This window comes from Dipodomys merriami, unplaced genomic scaffold (genome assembly GCF_024711535.1).
Source record: "Dipodomys merriami isolate MVZ:Mamm:240054 unplaced genomic scaffold, mDipMer1.0.p SCAF_10, whole genome shotgun sequence".
Taxonomy (NCBI): domain Eukaryota; kingdom Metazoa; phylum Chordata; class Mammalia; order Rodentia; family Heteromyidae; genus Dipodomys; species Dipodomys merriami.
In genome coordinates, this window is record NW_027202271.1 from 21,266,844 (window position 1) to 21,283,849 (window position 17,006).

Here is a 17,006-nt window from a genome sequence, read left to right on the forward strand (position 1 = left end):
AAGCAGCTCAGAGACAGTACACAGGCCCAGGACTGGCACACACACATGGACAATAGTGGGTACCAATGGTTCACATCTGTAATCCTAGTACTCAGGAGGCTGAGATCTGAGGATTACAGTTCAAAGCCCGCCAGAGCAGGAAAGTCTGAGAGATTCTTATCTCCAATTAATGAGCAAGAAGCTGGAAGTGAAGGTGTGGCTCAAGTGGTATAGTGCTAGTCTTGAGTAAAAAGGAGCTCAGGGGCCAGCTCCCAGGTCTAGAGTTTGAGCCCAAGGACCATCAAAAGAAAGGAAAGGAAAACAAAAAGGAAATGGAAAGGAAGGAAAAGAAAAAGAAATCTAGAAGTAAAGCTGTAGCTTAGGTGGTAGAGCAACTGGCCTTGAACAAAAAAGCTCAAGGACCATGTCCAGGCCAGACACACACACACACATACACACACACACACTGTTGGCAGACATCTCAATAAAGTTCTCCCCATTGGAGAAATAAGAGATACATTATGTCATAAATAAAGACATAAAGCATAAGTCACTCCCTGGACCAGGAATATCCTATACTTCTGTTTATCTGAGACAGCAAGGTAGTAAAACCTGCAGCTCCTTCAACAATGCCCCACTGTGCCAAGTGGTCGCTCCATGTAATCTCAGCTACTCAAGAGGCAGAGACAAGACCCTAAACAATCTAAAAGCAGGGCTAGGGCATGGATCAAGTGGTATAGTATTTATGGTAGGCCCTAGGCTCAACCTCTGATATGCCCTGATGAAAGAAAGAAAAGAAAAGGAAGGAAGGAAGGAAGGAAGGAAGGAAGGAAGGAAGGAAGGAAGGAAGGAAGGAAGGAAGGAAGGAAGGAAAAAAGAGGGAGGGAGGGAAAGGAAAGGAATACATTTCTGAGATTTGACCTCCAGAGAAATCCAGCCCAAGGATATAAGTAGACCAATACCAATTCACCATAGGGAGGGAGGAGTGGCTTAGGAAGAGGGGGAAACCGACAGCATAAAATGAGTTCATTGCTGATCCCATGAAAACATAAAAACCACCCAAGTGTTCATTTATTAAGAAACCACTATTTACTCCATAAAATTTTATTAAAATTGGGACTGCTTACAAAAGGTATAAAAATAGAAAAATACATAAAAGGTTATTTTTTCTTACACAAAGGTAGGAGAAAATGAGAACCCAAGGCAAAGAACCATCCCTGATAATTTTGTTCCTTTTTAACATTTATAAACATTTATTTCACATACAAGTAGCAAATCTTTTATTTAGATAACACAAAGGCATTGCCCACCAGATAAAACTTAGCCAGTAATTTCTTACCCGTTATTTCAACATTAATCCCATAAACATGGAATATAGTGGCAACTGTAGGCTGCAATAGTTCTAAAAGTCACATTATGAGTTGTCTGTTAATCTAAGAATGCTGTTCATACTGTGGGCAAGTTCAAAGTGGCTTCACCAACAGGCAGCTGTGAGAGTCCACATTTTGGGAGTCTGATCATTCCTGTCCCTGCTAACACTGCAGGTTTATATTGGCATGAATCTGTTTTGCTTATCCCCTTAGGAGCTCTAGCTTCTGAGGCACCAAATAAATGTCTCTCCTCTCCCCCCCCCCACCCCCCATCTCCTCACCCCAAATCACTGTTCATAGTTTCCTCTCTCCCTTTCCTCAGATGAGGTCTTGCTTTGTTGCCTGGGCTGGTTTCAAGCTCCCAAACCCAAATGATTTTTCCATCTTAGCTCCCAGTTCTGGAACTACAGACACAAGCTACGATGCCCACCTTCCAAACACAATTCTCAAGGTAGTAGCCATCTATAAACCAATTCAGCAGTAACCTGACTCAATTAGTTAGGTAACTAATACACTGCAGGATTATTCTAATTGTAAAGACATACCCCTCTACAAATAATCATTTCTGCTGTGTGGAAACCAAAGCAAATGGCTTAGGTGCATTTAACCTATGTGATGCTGATTTCATTATTTGTTACTTGGTTTCTGTGCCCATATAATGTGAGGATGTAATAAATCTGTCCAACTGCCCTCTCCTTGGTTCGGGTAAGTCTTACAATTCAGTCTAAGTTATCTCATATGTCAGACCTGAGTCCAAAAGAATACTAGAGGGACATTTAATTTCCTTTCCTTCTACTTCAACTTTCACCACTCAATTCAGAAAAGTACAGGTACACAGATAGGAATCATTTTTATGTAGGTATTTTCTAAGCCCATCTTGTCCTGAAGAAAATAAAAAAGGAGGGCAATTACATAATCCATTCCCAAGTCTTTTAATGGATATCAGGGCCTACGGGAACTCTGGCCTATATGGGTCCCTTCATTCATCAAACCTCCATCCTACATGCCAAGTGGGGATTGGCTACAGGGAAGAGTGCTGGGCCCTAGATTGGAATGCATTATGTTAAATAGGGCAGTAGGACCCAAACAGCCATCATCAGCAAAAGTATCCTTGAACAGACATAATACACATTAAGTTTTCTATTCAATGCAGTGGCCGACAGGAATTTTATTAGAATATCAAAGTTGCTATGTTTTACCTGCTTTAATTCTGTTGATCTCCTGCAAACTCTGAGTGAGAAAGGAAAGAGTTTTAGGTCAGTTGCTTCTTGTATTCCCATTAATGGGGGTCATGCTCTACATAGCGTGGGTCAGACCAATTAAGGCAATAGATTTTCCAATGCTGATGAGACCCTGAACTCTGGAGCCAATTTATGGACTGATATTTGCCAAGCAAGACGCTGATGTGGCAGCAAACGTGGCTCCGATGTCCAGCTTACTCCTCAGTTATGCCTTCAATCCTTCTTGATGAGATCAGTAGGAGAGATGAGACTGTGCTGAAATTGCATGAGCTATAACTGCTAGGGAAAATTAAATAGGGGCTTCAAGTAGTGGCTGAGCCAGCAGACTAAGTGGCCAAGAGGGAGACGAGAGCAGCAACTGAAGGAGGTTTACCGTCAAGCAATCTCCGGGCATACAGATAGAAGCACGTGGGCAGAGCCACACCAGCAGGCAGGGCAAGGACATGCAGCACAACAGACACCAGCCTTCACTGTCTGAGAGCTCACCACTGTCATCTCCAATACCTCAACTCAGTTCAACTATCAGACAGGGAATCATAAAATCAATTTACTTTTATTCAACCCAAATTTAAACAGGAAAAAAAAGACAGATCTTGAAATTAAAACTGTATTTTACAAGAAGTTTACTACACAGGAGATCTTTTCCAATTTCAAGGTACCTTCTCCTTGAAATAGTGACTTGTAGGGGAAAGTTACTCTGGAGCAGGCCACCTTTCTTTTTTTTTTTTTTTTTTTTTTGTCGGCCGTGGGGCTTGAACTCTGGGCCTGGGCGCTGTCCCTCAGCTCTTCAGCTCAAGGCGAGCGCTCTACCACTTGAGCTACAGCGCCACTTCCGGTTTTCTGGTGGTTTATTGGAGATAGGAGTCTCACGGTCTCTCCTGCCCGAGCTGGCTTTGAACCCTGATCCTCAGATCTCAGCCTCCTGAGTAGCTAGGATTACAGGCGTGAGCCACCAGCGCCCGGCTGCAGGCCACCTTTCTAAGGAACCTGGGATGGACACCAAAGTCTCCAGAGAATCCTGAGACCACTTGTACAGTTGAGTCACTCAAAGCAACTTATGCTCAAATATACTAGATACTCACTTATAAAGGAAAAAGGTAATATACTTCAAAATCATTTTGTGTTCATGCCAAAGATTAAACCCAGAGTTTCATGCATGCTAGGTAAGCATTTTACTACTGAGCTACATCCCCATTCCCTCAGAGGTTTTAATATTTCTTTATAGAAGGACAAAACGTTGTGTACCTAAATCACCAAGGCATAAAGATTTCCTGAGATTAAGTTCTCTAGTACTGTAACTTTAACCCAGAGCACCTCCCCAAATACTGTTTATTGTTCACTTTCCTATATGCATCTCTTTCTGCCAATTGAGGTAGTTATCACATTAGGACGGTCTAAGACCATGGAAGGAATCTCAGAGTTGACAAAGACCAAAGACCTGGTCTGAAGGAGTCACAACAACTTTTTTTTAAGAAACCATCTTCCTTCTTTTTTTTTTTTTTTTTGTTGTTGTTGTTGGTGGTGGTGGTGGTGGTAGTCGTGGGGCCTGAACTCTGGGCCTGGGTGCTGTCCCTCAGTTCTTCAAGCTTAAGGCCAGCACTCTACCCCTTGAGCCACAGCACCACTTCCAGCTGTTCTGCTTATGTGATGTTGAGGAATTGAACCCAGAACCTCATGCATGCAAGGCAAGCACTCTACCACCGAGCCACCTTCCCAGCCCACCATCTTCCTTCTTACAAGACAGCAAATCTGACACTATACACATGCCTTCAAGTGTCCACCTTCTTGGCTAAAGGTATGAGGGTGAAGATCGCAAAGAAAGAACCTAGCAAATGGCAAGTCCTCAAGAATTTACTCTCTCATAAATGACATTGCTGCTTATAAGAGTTCTTTCCAATGACAGAAGATTCTGAAACTAATGTTATTTACTAAAAGGAAGCATGAATCTCTGGTCAGAAGTAGAACTGAAAGTAAGTATAGTAAATTAAGGGAAAAATGTGTTTGATTCTGATGGTTGAACGAGCATTCAGATGCATGAAGATAACCTAGAGGGCTATTTTGTCAGCAATGCAAATTGTGAAAACTATCTAGCACAAAATGTATATCAAGAAACTTCATTCAATCCCCAGTACCAAAAAAAGAAAAAAGCATAACAAAGAAACTTCAAGCCAGGTGTGGTAGTATATGCCTGTAATCACAGCACTGGGGAAACTGAGACAGAGGGGATCTTAAATTCAAGACCAGCCTGAACCACATAAGACCCCATTTCAGAGAAGAGGAGAAGAGGAGAAAAGAGAAACTTCATAGGCAGTTTCAGGGCTTACAAATAAGCTAGACATGGGAGAACATAAGTGGTAAGGGAAGGTAAAAAGGAATGACTGGAATGGGAATACAAAGGGAAAGGAAATAGTTTCTTGAATCCATAGCAACTCAAAGATGTGACCTGGTAACAGAAAAAAAATGGGGTATACAAGATCATTTCTCCTAGTGACCAGGAATAATAAATGAGAAGGAAGGTAAGAAATGAGACAAAGAACTATCACAATGGCCTGTGGCTGTAATCACAATACTAGGGAGGGTGAACCAAGAGGATCTTGAGTTTGAAGCTATCTTGGGCTACACACAACAGCTGCCCTGTTCTAGAGAATGAGAGCAAGAAAGGGAGAGAAAGAGAGAGAGAGAGAGAGAAAGAGGAAGAGGAAGAGAAAGAGAAAGCGACAGAGAGAAAGAGAAATGCTGTGGATTATGTGAACATTCCACAGATGAGGGAATAGACCCTTCCTGAAGGATAAAACAGTGGCAAGGAATAGGAAGAGGAAAATATGTTTCTTAAAATTAAATGTTGAATATAATAAAAAGTCCAAGAGTTGACCTACAAGTATGAGGCTGGAAGCATGTTTCTAAAATCAAGCAGGACTCAGAAAATCATATGTGAAAATGAATTAAAAGTTCAACACAACAGCTCCTGGGGCTTTAATGGATCCATATTAATAAATACCTAGTGGCCAACAGGGCTTTATCACTCAGGACCACTTGCTGGTTTTGGAACATGAGTTTGTTACACTTCAAAAAATATATTTAAATATATTTCATATATTTAAAAAACAAGGCAGACAAAAATCCATTTCCTGTCAAAATAATTAAATCGGGGAGTATTCTACAGTCACTTGTTTCAGTGGAAGTGACGGAAGCTCAGATGAGAGACTGTCTGACAGATGCAGCTGATGGTCTGAAAGCATTATTGCACTACAATTCTCACTCCAGAGGGCCAGGCACAGTGAAAGAAATGCCGTGATTGAATCAACTTTCAAAGACTAGAATGTCATGCTGGCTGTGGCCATCCAATTTCTTTAGGAACAGAAAAGTGGGCTGATAGCTTAATCAGTAGGAAGCAAACTGCCATAGCACTCACTACTTTATCCACTCTCCTTCAGGGATCCCATGGAGACCACGAAGACCACTCCCAGAGGGAGAACTACTCAGGCCTCTCATTTCAATAGGAGAATTTCTGCACCATCTTCAGTCTGCTAGAAAGGCATGGAAGAATTGCATGGCACTTGTAACATGGACCACTGGGGCACCAAGCCAGTCTATATGAAAATAACTGAGCACCACCTAAGATTGGAAGTTGTTCTGTGTGACAGCAGTGCATGGAGAGCCTGAGTCCTCCTCCTCCTTCTCCTCTTCCTCAGAGGACAGTTCATCATCTTGGGCAATAATGCTCCCTAATCCATACTCCTGCTCGTGGACAGAAACTTCATTTGGTGTTAGATGGAAAGAGCCTTCTATGAAGTCAGCAAATCTGGAAAAGAGAAGGGAACACTCATTAAGAATCTGCCTTCCATCCTTTACCATTGTTTTTCAAAATTAGAACAACCTGAAATGACTGATAGGTTCACAACTTAACTTTCATCTCAAAGCTGTAATCAAGGCTACAGTAGGTAGTTCCTTGAGGAAGCAGGAAATAGGCTCCCACTTCTGATAATACAGAAACCTTTGTCTGGACTACTCCTAGATTAATAGTTATCAAAGAGTACAAATACAACAAATTGAAATGATTGATAGGCTCATAACACAGGTTGTATTGAATGTAGCTAAGATGCTTTTCTTTTTTTTTTTTTTTTAATAAAATTATATCCAAGGGCTGTGAAGGTGGCTCAGTGGTAGAGCACTTGCCTTGCATGCATGAGGCCCTGGGTTCGATTCCTCAGCATCACATAAGCAAAAAGAAAAAAGCCGGAAGTGGCACTGTGGCTCAAGTGTAGAGCGCTAGCCTTGAGCTGAAGAGCTAAGGGACAGCGCTTAGGCCCAGAGTTCTGGCCCCATGACCAGACCCCCCCAAAAAAAAATAAAATAAAATAAAATTATATCCAAGTTTTATTAAGGATTTCAGATTACATATTCCAAATTTCTAGTATGGAATAGAACCATTTTGGAACTGAAGAAATGGCATAAATCAACACTGAAATCCCTTGAATAAAAGAAAACAATTCCTCTGCCAAACACATCCCCATTATATAACAACATGAAATATGATCTACCTCTTCACATTGGCAATAGCTATTTCCTAAAGGAATGAAAAATAATGATTTTGCTACTTCTGTAAATTCATTAAAGATGAGATTCTATCTTCAGATTACAAATTTTAATGTTAGATGAACTATAATTACAAAAAATATCAGCAAAGAATGTCTAATAAAAGCAATCGAATCATTTTGAAAATAAAGTGAAGAAAAAAAGCCTATTGTAATTGGTTAAGGATTTCCAATAGTTAAAAATCTGAGGAAGAGTTATGGATAGTACTATACAAATGTGTTTACATTCTAAGATAAGATGCTTGTCTTCATCTGGCAGGTAAGTACAGTTAAACAAGAAATAGGAAGAAAAGGAAGAAGTGGGATACTGGAACAACATTCCCCCAAAAATTTATCCTGCTTGATAAACACTAGACTGCCTTTGAGATTATGGAAGAGCTAAGGTTCGTTGAGTCACCATATTCTCGATAAGAAAAGATTAAGGGCATTACATAGTAATCTGCCTTTATGGCCCTATAAACTTTATGTTATCAGGATTCCAAAATGAAGATGTATATAGTCACTGGTACAATTGTTCCTCTCTAAAAAAGGTTCACAAAAAAAGAAAGAAAATTTTAACTTGGAGAGCAGTGTATAACTTTCAGGGGGAAACCTGAAAGTTATATGATTATGGAGTCTTCTCATCTCAAAGCTATAATCAAGGCTAGAGTAGGCAGTTCCTTGGGGAAGCAGGAAACAGGCTATAACTTAATATATGATAATATTGAAACCTTTCTCTGGACTACTCCTAGATTAACAGTTATCAAAGGGCACAAATACAACATAATTATCTAGAAGTATGATCTCTGTTAGAGCACAATTACTCTGATAGATACTCAGCTTATCTGGCCAAACGTTTACCTTTTGGGGGACTGGATTCGAGAGATAGTCTTCCATGGAGAGCAGTCTGGACTATTACAAAATTTTCGGAGCTCCTCTAAAGCCCTTCGGGTCTCCACCTCCCCTTGTAGCCGATACTCTTCTTCTGTCAGGAGACGAGGGGGAACAGGCTTTTCTGTTGCCTTACACACCTTTCTGTGCTCACCAAAATAACATCATGAATCATTAATCAGTAATCTATATCCATCCTTACCTCTAGCTCCCTTCAGTGGACCAAGTGCACGGCAGACAGCTTGAACATTAAGAGTCATCATTCCCACCTTTCTTCCGTAATTTTTCATTAAAATGGACTCCTAATTCATCAGACTATGAGTGAAAAATCAGAGTAGTCAATATTATTCACTAATGTGAATTCACTTATTTTCTAATAAATGATAAACAACATATTTATTTCCAATAAATGGAAAAACAACAAGAAAATCATGCTATAATACTGTGTTCCACTAATTTGGCTCCTCAAACTAATGGTATCACTTTGACTCTCGGAACAGAACAACCATTGATAATCTCAGAATCCATGACCATCCCATATTTACTACACAAGATGATAACATACTATATTTCTAGAGCAATCTGAGAGCCAACTGTGAAAGCAGGTGACCTACAAGCCTGAAGTACAAAATGGCATAATTTGCACCACCTTGTGGCAATAAGAACAAATGACACTTTACTGGATGATTTTATATAAAATGACTAAAAGGAAAAAGAATTTAAACCTATGGAGTCTAAAAAAAGGAAGAGTTTGGAAGTACAAAACAAAAAAAAATTTAAACCTATGGAGTCTAAAAAAGGAAGAGTTTGGAAGTAACAAAGGCAAGAGGTTTAACATAGTAATTTTTCATTAACAATGAGGTTCCAAGGCAACACCTCTGTATGGTTTTGCTGTAATCTGAATCCCACACTGCATGTTGTCAATACAAAGTATATATACTGCTTTCAGTCACCTGTAGGTGATGTACAGCCACTGAATAGGGTACTCCAGGTTCTTAGTACACAGTGAAATGACGATAAGAGCAAGGGCAATGTGAGGTATCTGGATGCCAGAATACATGAAACTGAGGCCCATCAGCTGCAGGGTCCAGGTCAGAAGATTGATACTTCTTTCGTTCTCCAAGGGCCCATACTTGTAACACACTGCGAAACTCATGAATCCAACTGTGAGGATGTAGCCTATGACAGAAGTTAGCAGAAGACATTCCTTTTCATTTATACATAGTAAAAAAAAATTGTGTGGTAAGTTCATTATATATTAATTGTGTAGTAAATTCACTATATCTATTAAATTAGAAAATTGAACAAGATCTTTCCTCAACTATTCATTATTCATCATTAGGAAATATTCATTCCTAAAGTTGTCACAACTTTATTTGGTTCAAATGGAGAATTAAAGCTAAACATTGTGGGCTGGAAATGTGGCTTAGTGGCAGAGCGCTTGCCTAGCATGCATGAAGCCCTGGGTTGGATTCCTCAGTACCACATACCCAGAAAAAGCCAGAAGTGGTGCTATGGCTCAAGTGGTAAGACTGCTAGCCTTGAGCAAAAGCAGCTCAGGGACAGTGCTAGGCCCTGAGTTCAAGCTACATGTTGAACAATTCTGAAAGTCTATTTCAGATTAAAAATTTCTAAAAATTTCTAGATCAAGGGTTTCTACTGTACCATCAAACTATTCCTTCTTTATAGAAAACACTCCTGATGTCATTTTTTTACTTCCTAAGATCATCAAGGCATTTGAAATAGGATTATATTAATAAAGTTTATTTACACACTTTTCAGAAAGATACTAATAAATTAAAGTCTTCTCCTTAGTGTCATTTTAACTTTAAAGAGGGTAATAATGACAATAGTATTAGAAATAAGTCATGGAGAAGCATAATTCTTACAAGTCAGTCCAATAACAATAATTATTAACCCTTTGTAAGCAAGCAATCTCATTTCACAATCAAATTAGTTACAACAGCCTATAAGCATTCAAAAGAGAAAACAAAACCAACACTTACTTAAAAGATACTGCCAGTAACACCTCCAGATTTCTTGCAAATTCTTAAAAACTAGCTGAATGAGGTACAGAGAAAAGGACCAGCCTCCCACCAGGATGATGTAAATGGGACTTTTCTAAGACAGAGTAGAAATGAAAGCAAAAAGTTACAACAGACTTTCCAAGCATAAAAGAAAATGGAACTATGATTTTTAAATTTAATCTACTCAAAATGCACAAAAATCACATCTCTTAAAAAGAATTGCTTTATATTTAAGAAGGTACAGTCTGTAAGGAACATTGGAAAGATGAGATGCTAAGTAACTTAAAGCTTAGCTATATAATTAGGAAACAGAAAGGTGACTTTAATCTTTCACTGAGTACATATTTTAAATAAAAAGTTTGTATGTAATCAGACTCCAAGTCTCATCATGAAAAGTACCTCACAGAATCAAGGAGAGTAGGACAGCCATCAATGCAAATTTTTCAGTGTTCCAAGATTAACCCCTAAAATCCAGTAGTGCCAGGCACCAGTGGCTCCTATCTGTAATCCTACCTACTCAGGAGGCTGAGATCTAAAGATTGTTGTTCAAAGCCAGCCTGGGCAGGAAAAATCATTGAGACTCTTATCTCCAATTAATAACCAAAAAGTAGGAAGTGGAGCTGTGGATCAAGTGGTAGAGCAATACCCTTGAGCACAAAAGCTCAGGGAAACACTCAAGGCCTGAGTTCAATTCCCAGGACCTGCATGTGCATACTACACACCACCCACCACCCACCACCCACCACCCACCACCCACCACCCACCACCCACCACCACCACCACCAACAACAACAACAAAAAAAAAAAAAAAAATGAAGCGGGGCACTGGTGGCTCAAACCTGTAATCCTAGCTACTCAGGAGGCTAAGATCTGAGGATCACAGTTCAAATCGAATCCGGAGCAGGAAAGTCCATGAAGCTCTTATCTCCAATTAACCACCAGAAAAACTGGAAATGGCACTGTGGCTCAAAATGATAAAACACTAGCCTTGAGCAAAAGAGCTCAGGGACAAGTGCCCAGGCCCTGAATTCAAGCCCCACCACTGAGGGAGGAAAAAAAGGTATGTTAGCTATTCAAACTCAACCTAACTGCAGATGAAGATTCTGTTACTTACTTTGGGTACAAATTTGGATAGTATAAAAATGATGATTAGTAGAGAAGCCACAATTCCCACACTCATTCCAGTGGAATAGTAGAAAATTTGACTCCTGCAGAGACAAAATATATTTCATGACTATGACTATGCGTATACACTTCATACAAAGTACGGTATTGTTGAAATTAGAAAAGTGGTACAGCAAAAGGGTTTTTTTGTTGTTTTTTCTTTTTGTTTTTGTCAGTCATGGGGCTTGAACTCTGGGCTTGGGCGCTGTCCCTACGCTCTTCAGCTCAAGGCAAGTGCTCTACTGCTTGAGCCACAGCGCCATTTCCAGTTTTCTTGTGGTTTGCTGGAGAGAAGAGTCTCACATACTTTCCTGCCCGGGCTGGCTTTGAACTATGATTCTCAGATCTCAGCCTCCCGAGTAGCTAGGATTACAGATGTGAGCCACCGGCAACCAGCTAGCAAGTGTTTTTAAAGGGTACAAGACTAAAGCAAGAATTTGCCTAGGACTTAAGACTAGTAGACTATAGAGACTGACAGACTGGAAGAATCAAGTTGTTGCCAGTCTATGGAGATTAGTACCAATGAAGTCTACTCAAAAAGATCCCAAAATAAATCTCTATTTAATCTCCTACTCCCTTTCTCCAAAGTAATTTTTTTTTCCATATCAGGGTTTAAACTCAGAGTCTCAATGGTAGAGCCCTAGCCTTGAGCACAAAGAGCTCAGGGACAGCACCCAGGTCCTCAGTTCAAGCCCCATGACCAAAAAAAAAGATAATTTTTTTAAAAGCCAAGTGCCAGTGATGCCTAGGATTACACCTGAAATCCTAGATATTCAGGAGATGAGATCTGAGAATCATGGTTCAAAGCTAGCCCAAGTAAAAAAGTCCCTATTAGACTCTTATTTCCAATTAACTTCTCAAAAAACAGGAGTGAAGCCATGGCTCAAAGTGTTAGAGAACTAGCCTTGAGTAAAAAAGACCAAGGATAGTGTCTAGGCCCTGAGTTCAAGCCTCCTGATAGACAAAATGAATTAATTTAGCTCTCTGGGCCTGGACCCGAGTTATGGCAATATGGCAAAAAGCACCAAGAAGGTCGGCATTGTTGGTAAATACAACACCTGTTATGGTGCCTCACTCCAGAAGATGGTGAAAAAATTGAAATCAGCCAGCACACCAAGTACACCTGCTCCTTCTGTAGCAAGATTAAGATGAAGAGGTGAGCTGTGGGCATTTGACACTGTAGTTCCTACATGAAAACAGTGGCTGGTGGTGTCTGGACCTACAACACTACTTCTGCTGTCACAGTAAGTTTGCCATTAGAAGACTGAAGGAATTAAAAGACCAGTAAAAGCTTGGCCATCTGAAATATCCCTAGTCTACAATAAATGGGTTCATTTATATAACAAAATTTTAATTTAATTTAAATGAAAAAATACTAACTCTCTTTAACTTAATGATGGTTCTACATAATAAGGAATATTTTTTAATATCTTTTTTTAATTTGCATAATTTATAGTAGAAGGTAATTTCATTGTGATATTTCCACACATAAACATAGTACGCTTTGAACAAATTCACTCCCTCCACCATATTCCTATTCCTCCCCTCCCGTAATAGGGACATTTCATTATTAACACACTATATAAATCAGAAAAAATGTAAGTCATAACACATAAATGTTTTTAAGGCCAGGCACTGATGGCTCATGCCTGTAATCCTAGCTACTTAGGATGCTGAGATCTGAGGACTGGGATTTGGGTCCGGTCGTGGGGCCTGAACTCTGGGCCTGGGCGCTGTCCCTCAGCTCTTCAGCTCAAGGCTAGCACTCTACCACTTGAGCCACAGTGCCACTTCCGGCTTTTTTTTTCTGCTTATGTGGTGCTGAGGAATCGAACCCAGGGCCTCATGCATGCAAGGCAAGCGCTCTACCACTGAGCCACCTTCCCAGCCCTGAGGACTGGGATTTGAAGCCAGCCTGGCAGAAGAATCCCCATGAGAGACTTTTGTCTCCAATTAACCATGCAAAAACTGAAAGTAGAGACTGGGAATGTGGCTTAGTGGTAGAATGCTAGTCTTGAGCAAAAAGAAGCTTGGGGACAGTGCCCAGGCCCTGAGTTCATGCGCTATAATCAACCAAAAAAAAAAGTTTTTAAAGTATTTTAAATATAAGTACCAAAGCAGGGGGTGCCTCGGGTGGTACAACGCCAGCCAATGAGCAAAAGCAAGCATAAGATACTGAGTTTGAGTCCCAGCCTCGAACAAAAATAAAAATACCAAAGCAGGCAATATTCAAGCTACACAGGTGACAGAGAGGGAATAATAGTTCCTGTGGTTTTTTTGTGACAGATGTCAAGCATTGTAGTGATGAAGCCTATTGCAATGCCTGGAAACCTACCTGCTCAGCAAGTCTCCACAAAAAAATAGCAGAAGTCCAAGGAGGAATATGAGGAAGAGTTTTGGGTCAAATCCTGAAATAAATAAAGATTTTTACTTAAGAAAAAAAGTGGTTTAATTTAAAGTATTATAAAATACTAGTATTATTGGTCAACTACAGTTTTTTAAAATAGAGATAGCCTACCCAAATGGCACTGTAGTTTCTTCAAAGCCTAGGCACCTACCCAAAGAGAAACCATAATTAAGTCTATCTTTCTGTACTTTCCTGCAGAAATTACTGTATTTATTGCTATTATTAATAGATTATAATTTTGTAATTCAGGTACTGTGTATATTTCTCTTGTGGATAATATCACCTTGAAAAAATTATTTTTATGTTGACTACCTATACAAAAGTTAAAAGAAACTGGCTTCACTTTGGACCAAGCTAGACATAGACCACCAGCACTTCACATTATTGCCCAGAAGAGGTCTCCACTACTGTGGCTTTCAAGCCTTAAACTACAAGTGCAGAATTTAGCAGATGTGCCTACAATTTTGCATTAGAACCTCCCGTTATTTTCTAATTGTCCAACAGTTTCATTCTACTTTCCTTTACTCCACGCACTGTACTGGAAAAAAACTACTAACTAAACACACCTCATCCAGGACCAGAAGTCCCAATCAAAGACCCCGTAAGGGACACACCAGAAACTCCACTACCTTTTCCATTTAAGAACTCTAGGTCTGGGGAAGGTCCACAGAGAGAGGAATCACTAAATGTATTAGAGTACCAAAAACAGAACAACTGCGAAACCATATTCAACTGTGAAACTATAGGATAATTATCAGGGCATTTTTGCTTTGTTTTTATACCAGTCCTGGGGCCTTCAACTCAGGGCTTGGCCACTCACTGTCCCTGAGCTTTTTGTTCAAGGCCACTTGAGCCACAGCTCCACTTCTGGCTTTTTGGTAGTTAACTGGAGCTACAAATCTCATAGACTTTCCTGCCTAGACTGGCTTTGAACCACAATCCTCAGATCTCAGCCTCCTGAATAGCTAGGATTATAGCTGTCAGGCACCAATTCCCTACAGAAGATCATTTTTATAGCAAAATTTGAAAACAAACATTTCTACTACTTACAACATCCCAGGATGCTGATTAGTAACCAAGAAGAAACCAAGTCTCAGAGAATTCAACGGAATCCACTTCTCAAAAACTATCTTAGACACCTACTAAGGAAGATAAACTTCTGGTTCTACAGAATAAGCCTTACCCTGCAGTGGTCTTTACTTAAGTTTCCACAAATTTTTTTTTTTGGTCCGATCGTGGAGCTTGAACTCTGGGCCTGGGCACTGTCCCTCAGCTCTTCAGCTCAAGGCTAGCGCTCTACCGAGCCACAGTGCCATTTCTGGCTTTTTTTTCTTATGTGGTGCTGAGGAATCGAACCCAGGGCCTGATGCATGCAAGGCAAGCAGCGCTCTACCACTGAGCCACCTTCCCAGCCCCTCCACAAATTTTTACTTATGGGTTCCATAAATACTCTAGCAAATTATTAGGAACCAATTTTACCCTTTATTCTGTTTTTTTGTTTAATCACTTTGTTATCTAAAAGTATCCAGAAAGCATGATCATAGTAATCTGACTTACTATAAAATACTTACTATCCTCCCCAACAGTATAACCCCTGCTTTCACTATATTTGATGTCAGTATAACTTGAGGAGGAGATGGGGAAAAACCAGTTGTTTAAGGATACAGGTGGACCTGTTGCAACAATGAGAAGTACAAGTTGTCATGTCCAAAACGAGCTTTACAACGTTGGTGCGGGGGGGGGGGGGTGGGGGGGAAGGGGGGGAAGGAGAAGGATTGAGATTGGGGGGGAGGGGGGAGGCTGGGAAGGGATGTGAAGGGTAAACAAAAGGAGGAGGCTGCAATGCTTGGTAAGAAATGTACGCATTATCCTGCCCATGTAATTGTAACCCCTCTGTACAGTATGTTCACAAATAAAAAAATAAAATTAAAAAAAATACTTACTATCATAATAATCTGACTTACTATAGCAGCTCAGTGCTAACTGGACATATTAGAAAGCATGCCTTCCCAATTCTAGGAAAGGGGTGTTCAGAATAGCCCTGAGTAGGTTTCATTCTAACTAAAGAGTCTCATTCATGGCTGGGCGCCAGTGGCTCACGCCTGTAATCCTAGCTACTAAGGAGGCTGAGATCTGAGGATCATGGTTCAAAGCCAGCCAAGGCAGGAACATCCGTGAGACTCTTATCTACAATTAACCACCAGAAAACCGGAAGTAGCACTGTGGCTGAAGTGATAGAGCACTCGCCTTGAGCTGAAGAGCTCAGGGACAGTGCCCAGGCCCAGAGTTCAAGCCCTAACACAACCAACAACAATAACAACAACAAAAAGGTCTCATTAATATAGGTGAAGTCTCTATGAGCTGTTTGGAGCTGTAGTATATTCATCATTATAACCATTACAGAACCTAAATGGATCTGCCTGGTCTGGGTCTTCAGTGTCACTAATTCTCCCCTCCCAAACTCAGTTCCTCCTCATTATAGAGTCCATCAGAAAAACAAGAGGTGAGTGAGACTTACTCCGGGTCACAATAACACTGTACTTGGTGTCCTTCTCTATAATCTCAACTTTAAGGCAGGTTTTTGTGCTGTATAGACCCACGTTAACATAGGTGTCATTCAATTTCTCTTTTAAAAAGGAAGAAAAGAAGTTCCAGATACTAAACTGCTCCAGCTCCTTCAGTTTCTCCTCATTGTCCACCTGCGTGACTCGGACCAATTTAGAACTATTTACCCGGATCTGTAACATAAGTAAAATCAAGATGAGAAACAAGAAGTTGTTCATAAATACAATTTTTAGAGTAAATAGCTAAATAAGTAATGGTGCCTGTCTCCATGAGGGTTACAAAAAATACACAGCTGTAACAGCTCAACATAATTGGGCAAACAGCACTGCACATGATACAGAGACACAGCTGGTAAATGACTTCTTGTTAACATGATCTGCATCTATTAGGCCAGAACATAGACGGGGAAAGACTCCCAAGCTGGATGAGTTATCAATACAGCTATTTATGAGAGCTTACAAAGCAAGGGTCTGAATATTAAGAAAATTGCCAGTCATAACAACCCCAGAAAACTGAAAATGTTTCCCATAATGACAGACTGAGAAGTTCAACCCATTGTCAGAAATCACTGATTATGGATAAATGTTGGTTATAATGTGCCCTACATAGAGTATGATTTTTACATCTGATAATAAAAAAAAGAAAAATTTAAAAACCCACAAGCCCACTCTTAGGTTTTTTGATGTGAACAACAATCATCCATATCAATATACTTATAGCAGCAACATTTCCAAAAGGACTCATTTTGTTCAATCATTATTATAGCCAGATGCTCTTGCCTACCAGGT

The 17,006-nt window shown here is 40.1% G+C and overlaps 1 protein-coding gene and 1 pseudogene across 6 annotated transcripts in view; one reads left to right on the top strand and one right to left on the bottom strand.

The window, feature by feature from the left end:
• Positions 1 to 1,636: 1,636 nt before the first annotated feature.
• Nemp1 (nuclear envelope integral membrane protein 1) overlaps positions 1,637 to 17,006 on the bottom strand; it is a 31,746-nt gene continuing 16,376 nt past the window's right edge. For 3 of the 6 annotated variants that reach the window (XM_069987037.1, XM_069987035.1, XM_069987017.1), the window contains 8 exons: positions 16,172 to 16,391; positions 15,225 to 15,326; positions 13,582 to 13,654; positions 11,197 to 11,290; positions 10,062 to 10,176; positions 9,009 to 9,234; positions 8,026 to 8,199; positions 1,637 to 6,392 (listed from right to left, as the gene is read on the bottom strand). In XM_069987037.1, coding sequence (XP_069843138.1) covers positions 6,206 to 6,392; positions 8,026 to 8,199; positions 9,009 to 9,234; positions 10,062 to 10,176; positions 11,197 to 11,290; positions 13,582 to 13,654; positions 15,225 to 15,326; positions 16,172 to 16,391 — 1,191 coding nt within the window. In that variant the 3' untranslated portion in view covers positions 1,637 to 6,205. Of the gene's footprint in view, positions 6,393 to 8,025; positions 8,200 to 8,257; positions 8,371 to 9,008; positions 9,235 to 10,061; positions 10,177 to 11,196; positions 11,291 to 13,581; positions 13,655 to 15,224; positions 15,327 to 16,171; positions 16,392 to 17,006 lie in introns of those variants that run through there. The other 3 variants (XR_011364899.1, XR_011364902.1, XM_069987025.1) reach the window with 3 other exon arrangements.
• Positions 12,258 to 12,534, top strand: LOC138837598 (large ribosomal subunit protein eL43-like; annotated as a pseudogene).